This window comes from Camelus ferus, chromosome 12 (assembly GCF_009834535.1).
Source record: "Camelus ferus isolate YT-003-E chromosome 12, BCGSAC_Cfer_1.0, whole genome shotgun sequence".
NCBI classification, from domain to species: Eukaryota; Metazoa; Chordata; class Mammalia; order Artiodactyla; family Camelidae; genus Camelus; species Camelus ferus.
This window is the reverse complement of record NC_045707.1, coordinates 64,485,773-64,506,307: the sequence shown is the minus strand read 5'-3', so window position 1 is coordinate 64,506,307 and position 20,535 is coordinate 64,485,773. Positions and strand designations below refer to the sequence as shown.

The window sequence follows — 20,535 nt, the reverse complement described above, 5'->3', positions numbered from 1 at the left end:
TATTTGGGGGAGATTCCTATTGCTTGAAGTTTCCATTTCCTTTGCTCATAAAATATTGATATGCTCACAGTAATATCTTGCCTTTTTAAGACAGACAAATTTAGAGACGCAAGAAATGATTTATGTATTTTTTTAAATATGTAAATAGTAAGTTGATGGAGAATCTGAAAATGCTTGCTTGATGAAATGATTAGAAACCAACATGTCCTGCTGAAAAGGCAGTCTCGGGCTCCAGTGATAACCTGTCTTTTATCACTGACTTTAGCCAGATCAGATTTTATTCCAGCATCTCTGTAAACATAGCTGGAAACTAACAGAAGAGAAAACTCTTGTAGAAATCAAGTATAAACATGGAAATGAGTTTCTCTGCAATCAACTAAATAACACTTATTGTTTGCTATTAAAGCAGACCACTTAAGCCTTCAAGTAGGCAGCATAAACTTGTCAAGTTTAAGTATGAAGATTGAGCTTTAGTTCATGTAAAATTTGGATAAAAAGGAGTGGTTAGGTGGGTGGAAAGAGATTTTGTGTTCCTAACCTGATTTGGTTTCTTTCTTTCTTTCTTTTTCTTTATTTTCCTCCCGCTATCGTTCTGCACCTCCTAGAGTGTCAACACGTTCCTTTCTGCTTAAGACAAATCTATTTTGTTTTCTCTTTTAACCAAAGTAGTAATGATGGAAGAATTAACCTCCCCCCCCCGCCCCCCCGGCCATTACACCACCCCCAGTTAGAAAGATACATGTTTTGAACTCCAGAACTTAGTCACTGCACTTTCTTGGTAAATAGATTTCCTTCTGAGTCATGCTATTCCTACTGAGCACAACTATAATTGTGCAGAGATCTAAATCCCTTGATAAGGGCAGGGTAATAAATGGAAAAGTTCGTAGTTAAGATCCCACAAATCATAAGATTACAATTCACAAGAATCTCCCATCTAACCTTTATATGAGGCTAACATGATGCCTTTTAGATTTTGACAGGGGACTGTGGGTTCAATAGTTCAGAGGCTCTGTGGCCGGGTCAAACCAACGTCACTGTATCATCTTTACTTCTTATTTCATAACCACACCACTTTCCCTTTAACTTTGTTGCAGTGAAAGAAGTTGCTGGGTTTGGTTTTGTTTTATCATTTAACGTGTTTTGTTTTATTATTTAACGTTTGGGCAGTTTCTTGTATTGCTAACAGTGGCTTCTCTACATCCTATTTCACTATTTGATGTACCATAGTTTTCTTGTTTGTTTTTTTTTTAAACCAGTTCTGACCCCAAATGCTGAGAGAGATCCCAAATGCTAGGAGAGATAATACAGAGACATTACGAGCTACATCTCTTTAGAGAAATGAAGCACACAGAATAAAAATAAAGTGGAAATAAATTAGTTAGTTAATTAATTTACTTAGGCAGATAAATGAGATGCATCCTACCATAACAGAGTTTTGTTAGATAAATGCCAAACTTCTGCTGTGTTATGCACAAGGTAAACAGTTGGTCTGAATGATCTGATACATGTTAACACTGAGTGTATTCCCTCTTGGTACTGTATGGTCAGGACTGTAGGATTCTTTAGAGTGCTGGCTAATGTTTAAAGGAACAATCACCAAACTCGTGAATTATGGGTTACATTTATCTGGTATACCTTTTTTTCTCTTGGTAAACATCCCATGAAAGGCTTAGTCAGAACACTGGCCTGTTATTTAAAGACGGTAACTTCCTCCTTTGAAATATAAGACCTGTGAAACTGGGGTAATTTGCAATCAAACAACAACAACAAAATCCCAAATCATTTCTTTTTCAATATCAACACAGAATGTGTTGTTTCAACAGACATTTAATGAATTTTGTAAAAACATTTAAAAATCGAAACTAAAATAATGAATTTAAGTTTGTTTCCCTGAGATTTGGCTTATTAGGCAAGAGGAAGTCTGGTTTTTAATCTTTATGAGCATCTTATAATAAAATGATACTTGAGGTCCTACAACATTCTCAGTACCATATAAAATATATGAAAGAAATAATGTCTTTGTCTCTCGGGAAACTTAAAAGTGAAATAAAAATAGATGATTAAGCAAAAGGAAATTCTATTTGTCTTTGTTTCCCAAGAATTGTTTCTGATTTAAACAAAATCAAGCAAATAAAGAAATGGCAACAACAAAAGTCACGCCCTTCCCTGAAAGTATTTTATATGAGTGTAGGAAGAGAGGCTTTGAGACAGCATTCACAGTGTTCTGTAATCCACGTGAAGAATGAAAACCCAAAACACCAATATTCATTTTTTTTTCCTGGTAATAAACATGTTACCATATCAGAGATATAACTTGGGGATAAAAAATGTGAAAGAATGAGCTGAGGCATAAACTGTTTTCACACATCAACCACTAAGATGAGTAAAGAAATGGGGAAAACTCACAGAATACTGTTATCATCAGCTTAAACCACTGTCAACAAATGCCTTTGCTGTGCCTCTTGGTTGCACGTGTCTGAAGCTCCCCGGGAAGGCCCTTGCACACAGCAGACAGCCATCTTCTGTCTGCATCTGGAGCCTCCGGTCAGAGGGCAATGCCGGGCCCTTTCTAGAAGTACCGGAACGAAAGGCTCACACAAGCCATCAGCCATGGCTCCAATGCGCCTTGTATCCAATCAAAACACTTCCCAGTCTCTGATAACACAGTGGTTCCTAGAGTCTAGATTTCCTAGATTCCCACTATTTTATAAAAACATATCACACTTTGATCAGCAAATATGCTTTTATTACTAAATGCAGTATAGACCTGTGGTCAACTGAGAGCTACTAATTCTGTGACAGGCATTCAGGCTAAGCTCCTCGCCTTCACCAGGCTGAGGTGTGTTGGAAGATCCCAAAATACTTTGACTTTAACTAATTTTTTGGTATGCTGTTCCTCTCTGGGTTGACAAATGTGAATAACTCACCAAGCTGCCATGTTCCTAAAGCCTTTGGAATGGCATTTAAACTCAGAATAAAGTAACAGGAAGGAATGCTTATATTATTATGGGGAAGCAGAATAAATTGATCTAATGGCCTTTTTAAATTTTAAAAAAGAATTGTCCAGGGCATGATGTGTGTAAGCCAGTCTGGGAAGAGTCCAGAATAGAGTTGGGTTTGATGTACGAAAGGGAGTCACATGCAGGTCGGGATGGAGAGGGTCTGGCTGTTTAAGCTCATGGTGACCACTTCTCCTGGCCTCTCTGAAGCATGAAGTGGTCTCTTGTTTCTCAAAACTCCCATGGACAGTGTGGTTATGTTATCTTAGTCCTGTACTCTCCTTATCTGCTTGTATCTTGTGGCCCTATTAGAACTCTTGAAAAGCAAAACTCATTTTTTAATTTATTTGTGTATTTGTTTTCTTATTTATTTTTCTGATTTTGGACACCACCTAGCACTGTGCTTGGTTACGTGTACACCCACTGTATGCCAGGCCCTGAGTGAAGGCACGGAGGACACAGGTAAGATGATGAAATGGCATGTGCTCTCCAGGAACTACAGCACAGAGATGGACTTGAAGACCCACACGGGATAAGGCGTTACTGTCCTGAGCTCAATGAGAATGCAGAGCAGGCACCCACGCTGTGGAGGCACAGGGGAAGGCTCCGCTGTACCGTAGACTCATCTTGAGACGTGAAAGGTGTGTAGATGGAGCGACATACACACAGGCGTGGAGGGGAGAGATGGTGTGGGATGTCCTGGTCCCTATTAAGGTTGGAATGGCTGAGGCATAAACTAAGAGAGTGTTGCTCAATGGTGATGCAGCTCAGCCCGCAAAGAACCATATGTCTTGTTAAGAAATCAGACATGATTCTGTAGCATTTAGGAAGCCAAAGAAGAGTCATGACATTAGGAGGGCGTGGCTGGATTTGCTTTTAGAGATTACTCTGGTGGCAAGAAAGAAAATATCGTGTGTGCGCGCGCGTGTGTGTGTTGGGGTCGGGGGCAGGGAGGGCAGGGAGGGGAGCCAACACTAAATGCAGGAAGACCAGGTGGAGATTGTTACGGTCTTGGTTCAGTGATGAAATGCATTTTAATTCTGCCAGTCCAGCCTGCGTTCAAATGATATTTGTTCAGTGCCTACTCTATGTGATGATTTCCACGTATTTTTAGAATTTTTATCATATTTCAAGTTTATAAGATAAGGACTATACCCAATTTCTTCTCTTTCTTTTTCTTTCTTTTTTCTTTTCTTCTTCTTGTCTTGTCTCTCTCCCTCCCACGCTCCCTCCTTCCTTCCTTCCTTCCTTTTTTTCTGTACTCATTTAGGATATAAAGAAACCAAGGCTCTGAGAGGCTGATACTACGTAAAGACAGACAATCTCACAGAGATTAAATCACCCAAGGTCACACACATTTTAAGTGCTGGCTTTGGGACTCCAACTCAGTCTTGTGACACAGCTTTCTACACCACACCCGTGACATCTGCTGTCACGAGAGACAATGAGCTTTACTGCGAAGGGAAACTGACCAGGAATAAGATGTCTAGATTTTACAAATGAACTACTTATTATTTACAACTTAGATGATTGATTTCTTGAGTATGTGTAAGCACATTTGACTACCCTTTATGATTGGATTACCACATTCTGTTGATTCTTATTTTGTGGTTGGCTTTATTCCTTTGATAATTATGTAAGTTTCAAAAGCTAAAGCTCTAATCTGTTCTTAGAAACAATAATTAGTACATGTGAATTAAACAGTAATATGTAAATTTAAAAAGGTGCAGTATACTGTATTTATGTATTTATATGAAATATAATGTGTGTGTGCAGTTGAACTGTAATAATTCTACCTAATAAAACTGAAAAAGGAAAAAAAAATGTTGCTTATAACCTGCCTTGCTTTGTCACCTTAATGAAATCACTAAATTTCTATGGGCCATGTACTTTCTATATCTTTAAAATGTTCACATATGCTTCCTCAAGGTTCTGTGAATTTATTTACATATGTTTGGGGTGATGATCATCCTGGCAAGTTTGTTAGAGTGGAACAGAGGAGGTGAAGTCAAAAAGAGACTGAATTCATTCAGGGATGAGAATGGTGGAGGTGGCAGGGGAAATATGAAAAGTGTCCAATTTAGAAAATACTCATAGTCCTTAAGACTGGGTTCCTTAGCAAAATAAAAAATCTCATTGCAAATGAATCCCAAGGTTGTGGGAAAAGGTGAATATCTGGTGATCAGTTTGACAACAAAGGTAATAAGGAGTAAACCTGTAGAGGAAGAAAGATTTGAGGATGTGGTTTTGGGCACCTCAGGTTCAAGCCATCAATTGACGAATATATCTAAGTGGCTTTTCTTCTAGACAATTTACTGGGTAGGTCAAAATAAATCATAAGACCATAAGGATTTGGAGAAGAAAGTGTAGAAAAGTGAGATTTTGATGTGAAAATGACCTTCCTTCAGGAATAAACATATACAGTGTGAAATCAGAGAATTTTAACCCTTAGGGAGATTTCTATATTATTAAATAACACACAACAAACAGCTTTCATCTCAAAGCCTCCTAGAATTGGGTCATGTCATGCTAACTGTGCACATTTTTAAACGAAATAGTCAACGTACCTCAGGGGAGACTTCTGTAATTCCAAATTGGGACAAACTTTGATGCAAAACATTGATATTAAGTGAACGCAGCACTTCCTCAGATGGCAGGGCGTCAGAAATTCCTGCTTTTCTATTTATGGGAGACACAAATAGCTCCACGCTGTTCTTCTTTCCCTAGTAAAAGCAGATGATTTGTATATGTTAAGAGACATTTCCAACAACTTGGAAACATTAAAGAGAATCAGAGCTTTAGAATCCTAAAAGTCATCTTGGAGATCACATGTATTAGGTATTCTCCGGTGCACTGCACATTACCAGCCCAAAGCCTGAAACTTTCAAATGGCCTTCATCCAGTTAGTTGACACCTCAAGGTTTGTAATTTCATATTTCACTGGATGCTGATTTATTTTGCATTCTGTGTTGTAATTTTTGAAAGATAGTGTTCAGATGTTCCCTGAGTAATTGTGTTTAAAGAAGCATTTTTAAATCAAACGAATTAAATAAAACAAGATGTGCTGATAGAACAAGACAATGATTAGACATCACCACCCCACTATTTTTCTAGTAAATTGAATTAAAGTGAAGGCTGGACTAAGGAAGGTGATGCTAGCTTTGAAGTTGCTTCCCTGATCCTGTTTTTCACCGCAGATATGCCACACTTCTAAGATCTAGTCTTTGGTCGGAATGCACATGTCATGCAATGAGATCATGTTACTTTCCTATTAGTATTCCGTCCTTAGCTGAAACGGAGACAGACTTTCTTACCGTAAATGGCTGATACCACATACACACAACAAAACAAACACCACACAAAAATGACACTGCCATGGATAGATCGCAACTGTCCATCTTTTACAATTTACACAAAACACTTATAAAAGGGAATTATTAGTCTTTTTTTTTCTTTGATACATGGAATTCTCTCCTGCTAGAAACAGTTTCTCTTAATGCAATGCAACTTTTTATCAGAAATTCAGCCAAGTATAGGACAGAGCACCGTTCTAGGAGTGTACTTCTAACAGTCCAGAAAAAAACGTTTCCGTGTTTGCAGCGAACAACCAACAACGACTAAACATCACATATTGATGTGGAAGGTGTTCATAATCATTTAAATAGTTTATGACCTAATAACAACAATAGTGAGGCTAGAGCAGTTATTCTATGCTTGTCCTGCTCCCATGTACCTTGAATCTGTTATCTCATTTAATGCTCGAAATACCTCCAGGGCAGAGGAATTAGAGCTATTTCATTTTGTAACTGAAGGACCGTAAGCAGCTTGCCTTAGGTCACACAGCTGCGACACAGTCAAGCTGGAAATGGACCATAGTTCTGTGTCTGTCTCCAAAGCACATGCTCTTAATCACCATACTCTGCTGTCCCATGTATCTTTATAACTTAAACTAGTATAATAATTATTCTTAGAAGTAGACGCGCGTAAATGCTAACATTCTCCGAGGATATGCATACCTCTTCCTGGGCGTGGCAAATCCCTCTGTTATCCCTTCAAAGAGCTATTATGCTCATTAAATCTATACACATAAAAGTGCATCTAAGATACCTGAGTATATATAAAAAGTCTAAATCTAGATCTAAGACATCGACAAGACCTATGTCTTCTCACTTGAGCAAGATACGTGCTGGATATAAAAAATCAATTTCACTCCCAGGATATTGGGAAATGCTGATTTTCTTTTTTTCTTTTTTTTTTTTTAACTTCCTTTTGGGGGGGAGGTAATTAGGTTTGTTTATTTATTTATTATTTATTTTTAAACGGAAGTACTGCGGATTGAACCCAGGACCTTGTGCATGCTAAGCTGGCGCTCTCCCACTGAGTTCTACCCTCCCCACTGTTTTTCTTCTTCTATGCTACTGAGTTTAAAACTCTGTTTTCTTAAGCTTATTTAGTCCCAGAAAACAGGTGGCTCACAGAATAAAAGTTATTATGGGGATGGAAACAATTCACCTTCCACATACAGGAAAATGAAAAGGAACAGAAACTCTAAACCAAAATTAAACAGCAAATCCTTCTCCGTAGCTGGAAATGCAGGTTGGATGCAGTAGAAAGCTGAGCCCAAGCAGGAGAGCATAAGAATTTAAGGCAAGGAGAATGTGAAATCCTTACTTGAATTCCCTGTGCTTGGATGACATCAAGGTCCTCAAACACTGAGGAAAGCGGGAAGAGAAAGGATGTGGGTGATTGACAAACAGTTAAAGGTGGGCCTTATACAAAATATCCTGTGGGTTTACCCCACGCCCACCACAGATACCCATCGACCTTTCAGCACTATGCTTGCATTCCATTTGGGCTGCAGTCTTAAGGACTGGTTCTCCTTTCTTCTTTTTTCAGTATCCTCTGCCTGTGCATCCACCATCCTTCGTCCTGATATGCTGGAAGCGGTTTTAAAAGATGCTGTCTGGAGACAGCACCTGAACTAAAATGGAAGTCTTCCCTCTCAGGGAGAATATTTTGGGAGTAGTGGCAGGTTGGTGAGACAAGTATATTGGGCCTCTCTATTCCTACTTATCAGGATGCCTAGTCTTGAACTATAAGAAGGTTGACGGACTTTTTCTCTATTGGGCCAGACAGCAAATATTTTAGCTTTCAATTTAGCGAAACAATCTGATGCAGCTACTCAACTCTGCCGTGGTAGCATGAAAGGAGCCACAGACTATATGTAAACAAATGGGTGTGGCTTGTTCCAATAAAGCTTTCTTTACCAAAGCAGGTGGTACGCCAGATGTGGCTCATGGGCCATAAAACGATAACATGGGTGTTCTCTATTACTGTTCTTTATTATTGAGCCCTTCAATAAAAATCAAGGCTTGTGCTGTGGGAATGTGAAATGCAGGCATCTTACAATGAGGCGATTGATGTGCACTTGCTGGGGTAAGAGTCCTAAAGCAGCCGCCACTCCTTGGCGGAATATCCGGAGCAAGGTTATGTTCAGCTGGTTTACATCCATTTGCAGGGTCTGGAAGATAAAAAAAAAAAAAAAATCAAAGTATAGTAAATCTTTGATTTAGGATATTCATTTCCTAATAATGGATGACTGACCACAACAATTTCTGTGACTTTTGAGAAATTGACACTCCCAGTGCTTTACTGAATGTTTAATGGAGATAAAATTATCGGGACATTGTACGTGAAATTTTAAATGGTGTTAGGGAAGAAGATGGTACATTGTATAACTATGGAACTTGTCTCATTATAATCAAGAACATATACGAATGATCAATTCATAAAGAATTTCACTGAAGTGCATGTTGGTTTTTCTTCACTTTAGTTTAAGACCAGATGACAGAGTGTAATATGTGGCCAAGTATATTTCAGTAACCCAAGCCGGAGGACATATTTAATTTGTGTTCACACACAGTCAGAGAGGAAGATGCTGTGTAAGTTCCATAACACCAGGCTTGGCAGTTTCTCTATACAGTGACTTGCTGCCAGTGTAAGGCAAACGAATGAGGTGCAATAATACATTTCCAAACTCTGGTAAAGAGGCCAACGGTGCTGATGATGGAGTCTACGGTTAACAATTCTTATTCAGTTGCTTGGGCAAACACTTAATTTTTTAGGTTGTTTTGGAAAAAAGGCAATCAAATGTTTAAAAATTCCTAAAATACAAACAAAATGAACACTACATCCTTAATTTAAGGATGTTGTCATTATACTTAGAACATGAACTAGTTAACTATGTATTTTCAAAAATGCATCATAATCACTTGAGACAGATCCTTCGCAAGGTGGGGAAACCAAACCTTTATGCATCTCTTTATTATTTTATAATGCTTAATTCACCAACTTGACCAGAGTCGGTTATCAGGAACTATTGGATGGCTGCAACATGATCTGTTCTGTAAAGTGAGGCACACTTCTATGTACAAACTTCCCTGATACAGAGACTGGCTTATAGGTGTAAACTACTAAAATGTAAGAACTCTTTGAAGACCTTCTCCTAGTTTGCTGTAAAAGGATGATACTGCTTCAAGAATTTATAGTTTTGTTAGGAAATAACACATCCTCTATAAATAAAATTGAGTACAAAATAGGTGACTGGAAACTGGACCAAATGCTCATTGCTGCAGGAATCAGAGGGAGTTGGGGAGGTCAAAGAAGAGTAGTGGTTCCCATTCAAAATGGTAAACCCAGCTGAAGCTTCAGACTACTTACGCATCTTAGGACCTTTTAATGGTTGCGTAGGGCCAGTGGCCATAGAGGTTTGTCATGTTAGGGAGCTGGAACTGGACTCCTTGCAAAAAAAAACTGAGATCCAGTAAAGGGAAGAACCATTGGAAAGCTGTACTCAACACCCCAACTATCAGGTACAACTGGCTTCAGGGGAGGGGGAACGAGATGTATGTTGAGGGTCAGTAGAAAAGCTACATCAACACCATCAGTAATATTTTTCTTATTTAATGAAAACCATCTAATGGTTCACAATTGTTTGGTATATTATTTCCTGTATTTTTCTATAGTCTAGAAATGTTTCCAATATATAAAAAGATACCTTAATGCAGAAAGTAAGACTTGAGCTCAGCCTTGAAGGATGAGTGGCATATGAAAATGAGTGGTAGTAATGAGAAAGACAGCATTGTACTTTTAAGCATGCTTTTTGTTTTACAGAAACATGCTTTATGGAAACCCCAAGAGATTAGAAAAACTCAGTTCGCTTGGTTTGAGAAACCGAGGCTTTCTTTTATCCAATAGCTTCCTTTCAGTTCTACAAGGCTGTGAAAAGTACCAGTAGATAGGAGATGCTGTATTGGAAGCTGTTTATTCCCCTTCATTTGCAAAGCCAAAGATGGGCTCCTTGGTTTCCTGCAAGCATTGCTGAGGAACCACCGGACTTCTGGCTCCCGCAGTGTTTGTCAGGCAGGGGGAGCAGGCGGGCACAACCCTGGATTCCCATGGGCAGGATTTGGAGCCAACAGTCTACGCTGGGAACCGAGAGTCAAGGGGGTTGTCTACACACTTGAGAACTCAATTCCCAGGGCCACGATTAACTTGAAGCCTGTAACTGTGGAAACAGTATGAAAGTCTAGGTTCCTCAGGCTGAAATGGTAAATGGCAGTGAAACAGGAACTCAAGCTTTAAAATCACTCAAAATGGCAACTTTCCAGGAGGTAAAACTGTGCATTTGAAACAGAAATCTAAACTCTCTAACTAAAATGTAGATGTGAGTTGAGATCATTAGTTTAAAACTGCCATCATCCGGTTCATTACGTCAAACATTTGAATAATTTGCCTCCGTTCTCTGCTTGCCTGTGAAAAGCTGAATTGATCCCACAGAGCAAGCATGTATTTCTATTTCCCTGTCAAACAGTGATGCAGTACAAAAAATATGTATTTGAGGACCTAATATGTGCCAGTCTTTATATATGAGCGCAACTGGAGAAAAAGAAAAGATTCTAGACAAAATAAGAATTTTATTTCAGAGAAAATAAAATAAATCTGACTTCCTATAGTAAGAGAATATTTATTACCTCCTTCCTCCTGGACAGATGCTAGAAGTGCACATCTTCTTCCCTCCCTATTAGTCTCTATTAGGTGAGATCATAATGACTATGATAAAATATAAATTTCCATGGCAAGAACAGTGTCACAACTTCAAAGTTACCAATACAACCGTTGGAGATATATTTCCATCTGAATTCTAAACCCATTTGGTCATTTCTATTATTTAACATACAAATGATTTAAGTTTTTAACTTTAAGAGAGATTAAAATGCTCTTTCCAAATGCAAATGCTAAGCCACTTCGCGGTAGTAAATAATGTAAATAGTTATTATCCAAAAGCAACTGAATATTTTTATTGCTGTTCCAAATATATAAACATACAGGAAAAAAATTAAACATTAAAATTCTAAGATTTCAAATTCCATCTGAATTTAAATTTACTGGGACTCTGCCTTCTAAAGAGATTCCCGAGTCAACTCCTTTTCTCTGGGGCCTGGGCTGCCTCCCCCATAAAAGAAATACCACTGTAATATGATTTTCTTTCTTTCGTTACCAGACAGTCCACTAACGTAGTTGAAGCCTGTGAGCCCTAGATATAAATCAATTTGAGAAAATTGATTAAAATGTAGTACTTGAATTTAGGCACCAGCATTACGTTTAAATTGTTAAGTATGTGATTGGCTTTTAGCTATTTATAGTTAAAGGACAGTTGAATTATTTTGCCTGGGCGGGGGGTGTCAAGTTTCTAAATGTTAGTTACCTCTCGATGTTATAAGGCAGCCTGGTCTGTCATCTGATCGACCCCAGTAAGAGTCAGGCCCACGCCCGGTAGCCCCATTAGGGGTTGGAAGGCCAAACAGAGGTCCTCCAAGCCCCTCAAAGAAATCCAGTCTCAACTCCCAACAGCCACCAATGAACCCAGCTTCCTTCAGGACCCACCTGGCAGGAGGAGACCACTCACCTATTTTTCACTTGAACACGTGCTCATCACTACCTGGGGTCTCTAACTTCATTCGTGGAGAGGAGCCCCCCCTTTTTGGCCAGTAGTTGGATTGTCAAGTGATTCCCCAGAATGAAAGCAGAAGTTTCTCTGTTTATGCCTCTGAACAAAGAAGAAAACCCTGACCTGTCAGAGGCATTTTATACCATCACCCAATCCCTTCTTATGAGGCTCTGTGCCGTCTTCAACTATTACTTACATACTAACGATTTTTATTTCCGTATTTCAGGTTTCCATCTTCCTCTGAGTCCTCCACCTACTCCCCTCTACCTGCCTGTTCCACTTACACTTCAAACTCAGTATCATCCAGATTGAACTTACCTTTTCCCCTCTCCTCATGCACAACCAAATTTACTTCTAGTTATATATTTCATATAGCAGAATGAAGTACCGTATTTGGAAATCATATTGACTCAACTCTTTTACCTTATCTTTTATCCGCCCCCCTCTTCATGACATCCACTGAGATCAAGTTCTGTCTATTCCAGCTTCTAAGTATCCTTTGAATGTTGAGTCCATCTTTGCTTCATCTGTATTTCTACCATCTCCATTCAGACCACTATCATGTCTATCTGGGCTGTGTGAATAGAATCTTCATGGGCTGCCAATCTCCTATCGTCTCTAATTCATTCCTCATATAAACACCATAGGGATCTGCGCAACATGCCAGCTCAATCAAGTCACAATTCTGCTTAAAACACTTTGAGGAAATCTCATTTTTTCATGAAAGGTCCTAAGTCCTTGGTTCACTGCAGTTGCCCTGCCCTCCCAGTGTGACGTCCCAGCCCTGTCCACCATGTACATTATACTCCAGCTGTACTCAAGGTGTCCTCAACATGCCGTGCCCTTTTTGCACTGGATCAGTACATACGGGGATCTTGGCTAGGCTTTCTTCCTTCTCCCTGGGGACTCAGCTCAAAGACCATTCTGTCAGATTTCCATGACTCCTCTTTCCCCTTCCTTTGCTTGTATCTTTCAGCTCTCCAAGAGTATTCTATGTTGGAATTTAGTTATCTTTGTTTAAATTTTTATAATAAAAATACAAATGAACTATTTATTACTTATAACTTAGATGACTGATTTCTTGAATATGTATAAGCACATTTGACTGTCCTTTACGATTGGATTATTGTATTCTGTTGATTCTTATTTTGTGGTTGGCTTTATCCCTTTGATAATTATGTAAGTTTCAAAAGCTAAAGCTCTAATCTGTTCTTAGAAACAATGATCAGTACATAGATGTAAACTAAAAAAAAGTGTAGTATACAGCATAATGTATATGTGCAGTCAAACTACAATAATTCTACCTGATAAAACTGAAAAGAAAAAAAAAACTTTTATGATTAAAAACTCGTACTTATCACAATAAAATTTAAGGTATAGAAAGAGATACAGTGAAACGTGAAAGTACGCATGTCCTCTCCTAACCTTTCATTCCAATCTTCAGAAACATCATTGCTATTTCTTGTGTATTCTTCCAAATATCTTCTATGCATATAGTATGTAAAAATAATACATATATGTTACACATCATGTTTATTATTTTTAAATACAAATAGGATGGAACCACATATATTGTTCCACAATTTGCTTTTTTCACTTAATATATCTGAGATCTATTTCTGTATTTACAATACATACCGTCATCAAATATCATATTTTGATTCTCATCTAGTAATTTCTTACTTTTAATAGTTTAGTTTATCCTGCTGACTTTTATAATTTTAACAGATCTAAATGTGTTTTGTTACTTTATTTTATGCTATCTTTTTAAAATTTGCTTTTATACTTCCTCAGTTTTCTGTCTTTTGCTAAGTGGTCTGGTCTTTTTTTTTTTTTGGTTCTATATTTTTCTTTTTTCTTCCAGTGTCTATATTTATAATATTAAATAATACATGATAATATATTCAAGTCTTTTTTTCTTAATTTATAAACATCAGGAAGTATTAACTGCTGCTATGAAAAATGAGAAAATACACATCTCTTTCCACCATTTCTCATGATCATCTTCCAGTTTTATAATTATATTATCTTTATATTATTATTTAATATTATATTTATATTATAATATAAAGTATTAACATATAATATGTAATACATAATATAATATATATTATATATAATATATAATATTGCACATAATACAATATATTATAAATATTATATTTAATAATATTTAATATTATTATATTATTATGTTTTACAATTTTTGTATTATACTCTCTGTAATAGAGACTACTCGCCAAACCTATTGCCTCCTCCTGGAACCTCGCCCCATTTATATCTTGGTGGAGCCATGTAATAGTTCTCACCAATTAATGTAACTGGAAGTAAAGTGATATTTTCAGTCTGAGGCAGTCAAGAATGAAGATGTCTCCTCTACCCTCTCTTTCTCTCTTCCCTCTGTCTACAAGCTGAATGGTTCCAGGGTGACCCTAAAACTGTATTAAAAATGGTGGAGCCACACAAAGGAAGATGCCTGAGGTCCGAATGACTGTAGGAAGCAGAGGCCTCGCCCAACACTTCTCATTAATAAACAGTGACACGAGTTTAACTTTCACTGCATCAAGTCACTAAAACATCGGGGTTGTGTTAGCACTATTTACCCTGGTGAAGATATTCTGAAGTATAATTTTTAAAGTTCTGTCGTGTTAGCTGCATAGTCAAGCAGTCATGATCGTGACCAGCTCTCTCTTAGAAGGGTGTCACCGTTCCTGAACTCTTTATTTTGACATATCTCTTATTTAGCTGGATTTCATTATCAAATAGTTTCTTTCAAGCAGGGTTCACGAGTGCTATATTTCCTGAGGTGTCATGTGTCTGAGAATGTACTTACGGTGCCTTTAATAATACATGACAAGTTGGCTGAATATTGAAGTCTTGATTCAATCTTTATTTTTATTTTTGCCTTTAAACTCTGCTGTTATTCCAATGCCTTCTGGCATTGAAAGTTGCTATGAAAAATACCTTGGCCTGAGGCTAGCCTGTCTTGTAGAAAACTTGCTTTTTCTGCCTGCAATCTCACAGGAGACTTTATCTTTAAAGTTAAAAAAAACTTCACCAAGATATTTCCTTGGGTTGATACTTCCTGCAAAACAGTATGCTCCATGAGGTCTACATATCCTAGACTCCTTATTTCAGAAATATTTTCTCCTATTATACATCTGGATGATTTTTTTTCTACTAAATGTTCTGGACTCATCTTTAAAGACACTAACTGTGTAATTTTATATTCTTTCTCTTTAACTGCTTTATTTTATGTACTTATTTTCTCTTACCACTTGTATACTCTTTATTCAATTGAATTTTTCTCGGGCCTGCTCTATGTCCTTATATGTTTTCAGTAGAATCTGATCTAATTCTTTTGTTTCTAATGTGATTTCGATTCTTTAATATGTGTGTTTTTTTAAAAATCATCTTCTGAGTTCTGCGGGCAAACTTTTTGTGATACACTAGACAAGATATGCTCTCTCTTAACTGTTTCAGACAAGACTTTCATTCATAGTTTCTCGGTCTTCTCTATCCATTTTAAAATCTTTTTTTTTTCCCCAAGGAGTTCAGCTTCTCTTTCCCTCTCAAAATCCTCTAATGACTTTCTATTATATTTAGAGTTAATTCAATTCCATGGCTTACAAGGCCCTACTTCATCTGGCTCCTGTTCCTTCTGAACCTCACCTCATATCTCTCTGTCAAGCCACTCCGTTCCTTCTCCAGTTCCTCAGACAAGCTGTGCTCATTTCTACCTCAGGGCCTTGGCATCTGCCTGCCCACTGGAGAGTGGTTCACCCTCACTGTATGGTGGCTCCTTCTGACCTCACACTCTCAGTTTAAATGCCATCTCCTCAGGGAGGCCTTCCCAGCCTGGCCGTTCCTTGTCACAGCACCCCGCTGTATTTTCCTCATAGCGTTTATCACTATCTGACAGCTTCTTGTTTATTTTTTGTTTATTGTCTATCTCCCTTTTATTAAAATGTGGGCTCTGCTGTTGTGGGACCTGGTCAGTCTTGTTCTCTGCTATATCCCCAGGGCCTGGAAGAGTGCCTGACACTTGGTAGGTATTTAATAAATCTTAGTGAAATGAAAGCATACATCAGTCATCACCCTCAACACTGTGTAGTTACTACATTTGACCCTTGAACAACATGGGCCCACTTATCCACAGATTTCTTTCACTGAAATACTACAGAACTACACAATCCAAGGATTGGTGGAATCCAAGGATGCAGACCCTCAGATGTGGAGGGCCAGCTGCAAAGTTATACTCAGGTTCACCACTGCACGCGGGGTCGGTTCACCACTGCACGCGGGGTCGGCTCACCTAACCCCCGTGTTCGTTGTTCAAGGATCAAAAATTATAATGGGAAGAATCTGAGTTCCACGGTTGGGGTAGAAAGGGTTACAAAACCCAAATTATCTCTTGAGGAGGTTGTATTTGGTTAAGTAGTTCACCTGAAATGCCTAACCACTCAAAACACACAAGAACTGATTTTACACAATTATCATTATATTTGGTTTGTAATTAATGTATCTCTGATACTTCGACTAAATATCAGTTTAACGTTTTGAAACTAGCTTCTAACAGGCAAAATCAAGATGAGTTTCCTGGGTTGTGTGCTGTATTGGTTATAAATAGCCCTCAAACATACAGTGACTAATCTGAGAATTTTAATTTAATTTTATTTCTTGTGACTAATTTGAGAATTTTAAAGTTTATCTTTCTTAAAATTTTTTTTTTTTTATCGAAGAATGATCAGTTTACAATGTTGTGTTAATCTTTGGTGTACAGTATAGTGATTCAGTTATATATATTTCTTTTCATTTTCTTTTTCATTATAGGCTATTTCAAGATATTGAATACAGTTGTATTCAACAGCTGTAAAACAGAACCTGATTGTTTATCTATTTTCTATATAGTAGTTAGTATCTGCAAATCCCAAACTCCCAATTTATCTCTCCATGCCTGCCTACCCCCACTGGTAACCATAAATTTGTTTTCTATATCTGTGAGTTAAAAAGAAAATGTATCTTTCTAATTATAACAATTAAACATGCTCATGATAGAAGATTTAGGAAATACAAAGAATTAGGAAAAAGAAATAAATAATTATTCGTAACAGTTTATCCCATCGCCCTGAAAAAAAGACTGTGGTGTTTTTAGTTTTAGTTTTTTCCTGATACCTAGCTAATAGAATATAATACACATATATATGTTAGATATACCAATATATATCTAACATGTAATCATACAAATATTTATCCATTTTAATGTGGTAATAGAGGTATCACATTTCTATGGCTTTTCTATTTCCATACTGTTAGGGGGAAACACTTCTTCCCCAACCCTGCTGTTTTATTCCAAGTGGTGGCAGCTGAAACACAGGAATATTCCAGGATTCGTCCCCTCCTCAGTCGCCCCAGGGGAGCGGGCGTGACTTGTATAGTTGGTGCATCTGGAAGGAGATATTGGGGCATGGGTAGCTCTGGGCTTTCCTTTCGGGATCTGCTTGCCGGTAAGGACCAATAATCTAGCCTTCTTTTTGCAAGCGGTAAAGCACATTGTAAAGGCTGTGTCCTTTCAGGTGAGGCCACCGTTGGCCAGTGTGCCTGTGACTGGTGGGTAAATTTGCCTAAGCAGGAGGGGCAGTCACAGAAGTGTGCTGTCATGGTCCTAAGTGACATCTCCAGCAGCGCCATCAGCAGTAAGGTTATAGACATATATTCATCTCCACAGGGCTGCCTCCTCTGTCTTTCTCAGGCAGGAGAAGAAGGATGCTATTTCTCTGTCCCCCTCAAACACCAACGCATGGCACCACAGGGTCAGACATCACACTGCCCCCTGCCGCCCAGATCCCCGGAAGGAGAGAAGGCTCTAAAACGTTTTCTTGTCGGTTGGCCTTGATGTCAGCACGGCTATCTGCAGCGGTAGAAAGGTCAGAGGGAAATCAGGCATAGGGGGTTGTGGGGTCCGGGGTAGAGTTTGTGAGAGAGGTTTGTCATTGCTGCTATGTGCTGCTGAAGGTTAAGAAAACACACAGACCAAGAAAAAAAGGCTGCTGGGTTGGTTGATGAGAAATAATTGATGGCCGTCAAGTAGGGATTCTCAAAATGGGGTCCACTGTCCACTGGAAAGCCAATGGAGTCCTCGTTGGAACGTCTTTGCAAGTGCAGGGTCATTGTGTGGAAATCTGGGTGCATGATGTGCAATTCCTCAGACTTTCTTCTGTCCCAAAGGGTCATTTAATGAGTTTCTAAGGGTTAGTACAATTTGATATCCATGAACTAAAATTAGGGTGTTATTAGTGTATGTTGAGACTTTTAGGGGGTTAAGGAGTGACTGTATACTGAAAAAACAGGCAGAACGCCAGGTCCAACTTTTGCCGAGAACTAAGGAGAAAAATAGGATGGTAAATAGATAGAAAAATCTTTTTCCCCCAGGTGGTAAGAACTTTGATCTTTATCCTAAAGCAATAGTACGTCAGGGGACTTAATCTTTCTTTTTTAAGATCCTTACACTGTGATGAGCTCACCATTTTAACATATGAAATGATGATACTAGTTTTGGTCAGAGTAATTGTTTCGAGACATTTTGAAAACAATTGCAACGCCAGCTGCATGGGCTGCTTACATCCTTGGCTCTGTGGCAGTTACGAGATGCTAAAGCAACTGACCAGCTAAATCAATTCAAATGATTCCTGAAGGAGCTCAGGGAATCTTGGTAGTGAGTGAGAAAAGCATCGACATTTCTCGCTTAGAAAGGAAAGATCTTGTGACCAAGGGAGACATTCAGGAGCTTCTTGAATTAGGGGCTCACACATTTAAAAGCTTTTGCCTCCTCTGTTTACCAATAGCTAGAGAGACTGGACATGACTTGAAATAACTGTGTGTTTGGAAGCTGCAGGTATGTAAGCAAATACCAGATAAAACTTCGCCACGTATAATGTAACAGTTAAAAGTACGGGTTGGGGGTAGGAAAGACTTGGATTTAATCCTGGGCTGAGTGTCCTTGGTCAAATTATTAACTCTCCCTGAGCCTCAGTTTCTTTATCTATCAAATGGAGGTGATAACTGTATCCCCTTCTCAGGGCTTTTTGAGGATCATATACGTTATCAGACATAAAGCAGTTGAAACTGACAGATAAAAAGTGCTCTGTAAACTTTGCTTACAGATAGGGACGCACTACACATCAATGTTAAAAACAGTTAAACGACCTGCTCCTCTGGATATTCAGTACAAGAGGGAACTGAGTAGCAACTCTGTTGATTAAATGAAGGTCTTATTTCCTGGAACAGCAATACTATTAATACACTAAGAAGTGGCCTGATGGGATTTCCAGGGCTCACATTTACTGATTGTTATACTTATCAAGGGGCTTTAGCCAAAAGTCAATTAGGAAATCTAGGTCAGAGGAGAAAGCAATGGTCAAAACAATCTGACTTTTGCTAATGCGATCTAATTTTTGGAAGAATATATATATATATATCGGAGGTTTAAGGTTAAAATAGCACATTTTAAGAAGAGTTCTTTGATTTCAGACTCTCTGCTTCCATTGATGCCTCACACCACCCTTTCTAACTATGGCTGTGTGAACATTGAACCCAGATCCCGAATTGTATGGAAGATGCCCTGTAGATACAGAATTCAATTCATATTCATCACCCTTTTCTTTTTCTCTCTCCTACTACAAATTAAATATTAATATTGAAACAGAGTCAAGTTTAGTGAGAAGACCTTATTCTACTCATTCGAAAAGCTTTTTATAACCTAGTTTTTCATTTACCTCTCTTTTCTATTTTAATGTTACCACTTAATTAGTGTTCCCTTTCACATCCCCTAATAACATTATTGTGGGGGAAAAAAAAATCTTTTCTTTTGCCTTTAAAGACTCCTATAATTTAGCAATTAAGTTAAGAACTTTCATACATTGTTCTGAAAACTTTAAATTCTATATAATTTGAAGTAAACCCCCATCCTTAAAATGAGCTATTTTTAAAAATCATGAAATGGTGATGGTCCTGACTTTTCCAAGTACAAATACAATGGAGGAGATAAGGCACCTATAAATTATAAAATAATACTTTATGTACTTTTATGATACTATCATTCCAATACTTTGTGATTCTGTGTCCACTTATAAGAATATTTGAATGAAAGTTACAAACAGTATCTATGGATGAGCTAGAAGAAAATAGAGGTTTAATGCAAAGTTCTTTGCAGACAGGAGAAAAATCACGATTTATCCACAAACATATTATCCTGAGTACAGTAAGCAAATGTAATAGCAAGTTATTAGCTTTTAGCAGAGTTTTCAAGTCTCATTATTATACGTTCAAGGCAACAGAAATTTCCACATTCATCTCCCCTAATTATGTTTTCCATCTTGCACTGAATGTTATTATTCTTATTCCTGTGTTTGCTTTCAGCCTCCCCTGAGCTGCTACTCCCCCTCTCTTCCCTGCAGCATCTCTCATGCTGGAGGCAGAACACAGTACCCAAAAGCCTGAGTGGAAAATGGCTGGAATCGAGGCCAG

At 38.1% G+C, this 20,535-nt stretch overlaps 1 protein-coding gene across 2 annotated transcripts in view; it reads right to left on the bottom strand.

Annotated features, from left to right (window-relative positions):
• Positions 1–20,535, bottom strand: part of PTPRR (protein tyrosine phosphatase receptor type R) — a 228,771-nt gene that overhangs the window by 101,380 nt on the left and 106,856 nt on the right. For both annotated transcript variants that reach the window (XM_032493767.1, XM_006191107.3), the window contains exons 3-4: positions 8,407–8,520; positions 5,567–5,722 (exon numbers count right to left, since the gene is read on the bottom strand). In XM_032493767.1, coding sequence (XP_032349658.1) covers positions 5,567–5,722; positions 8,407–8,520 — 270 coding nt within the window. The remainder of the gene's footprint in view (positions 1–5,566; positions 5,723–8,406; positions 8,521–20,535) is intronic.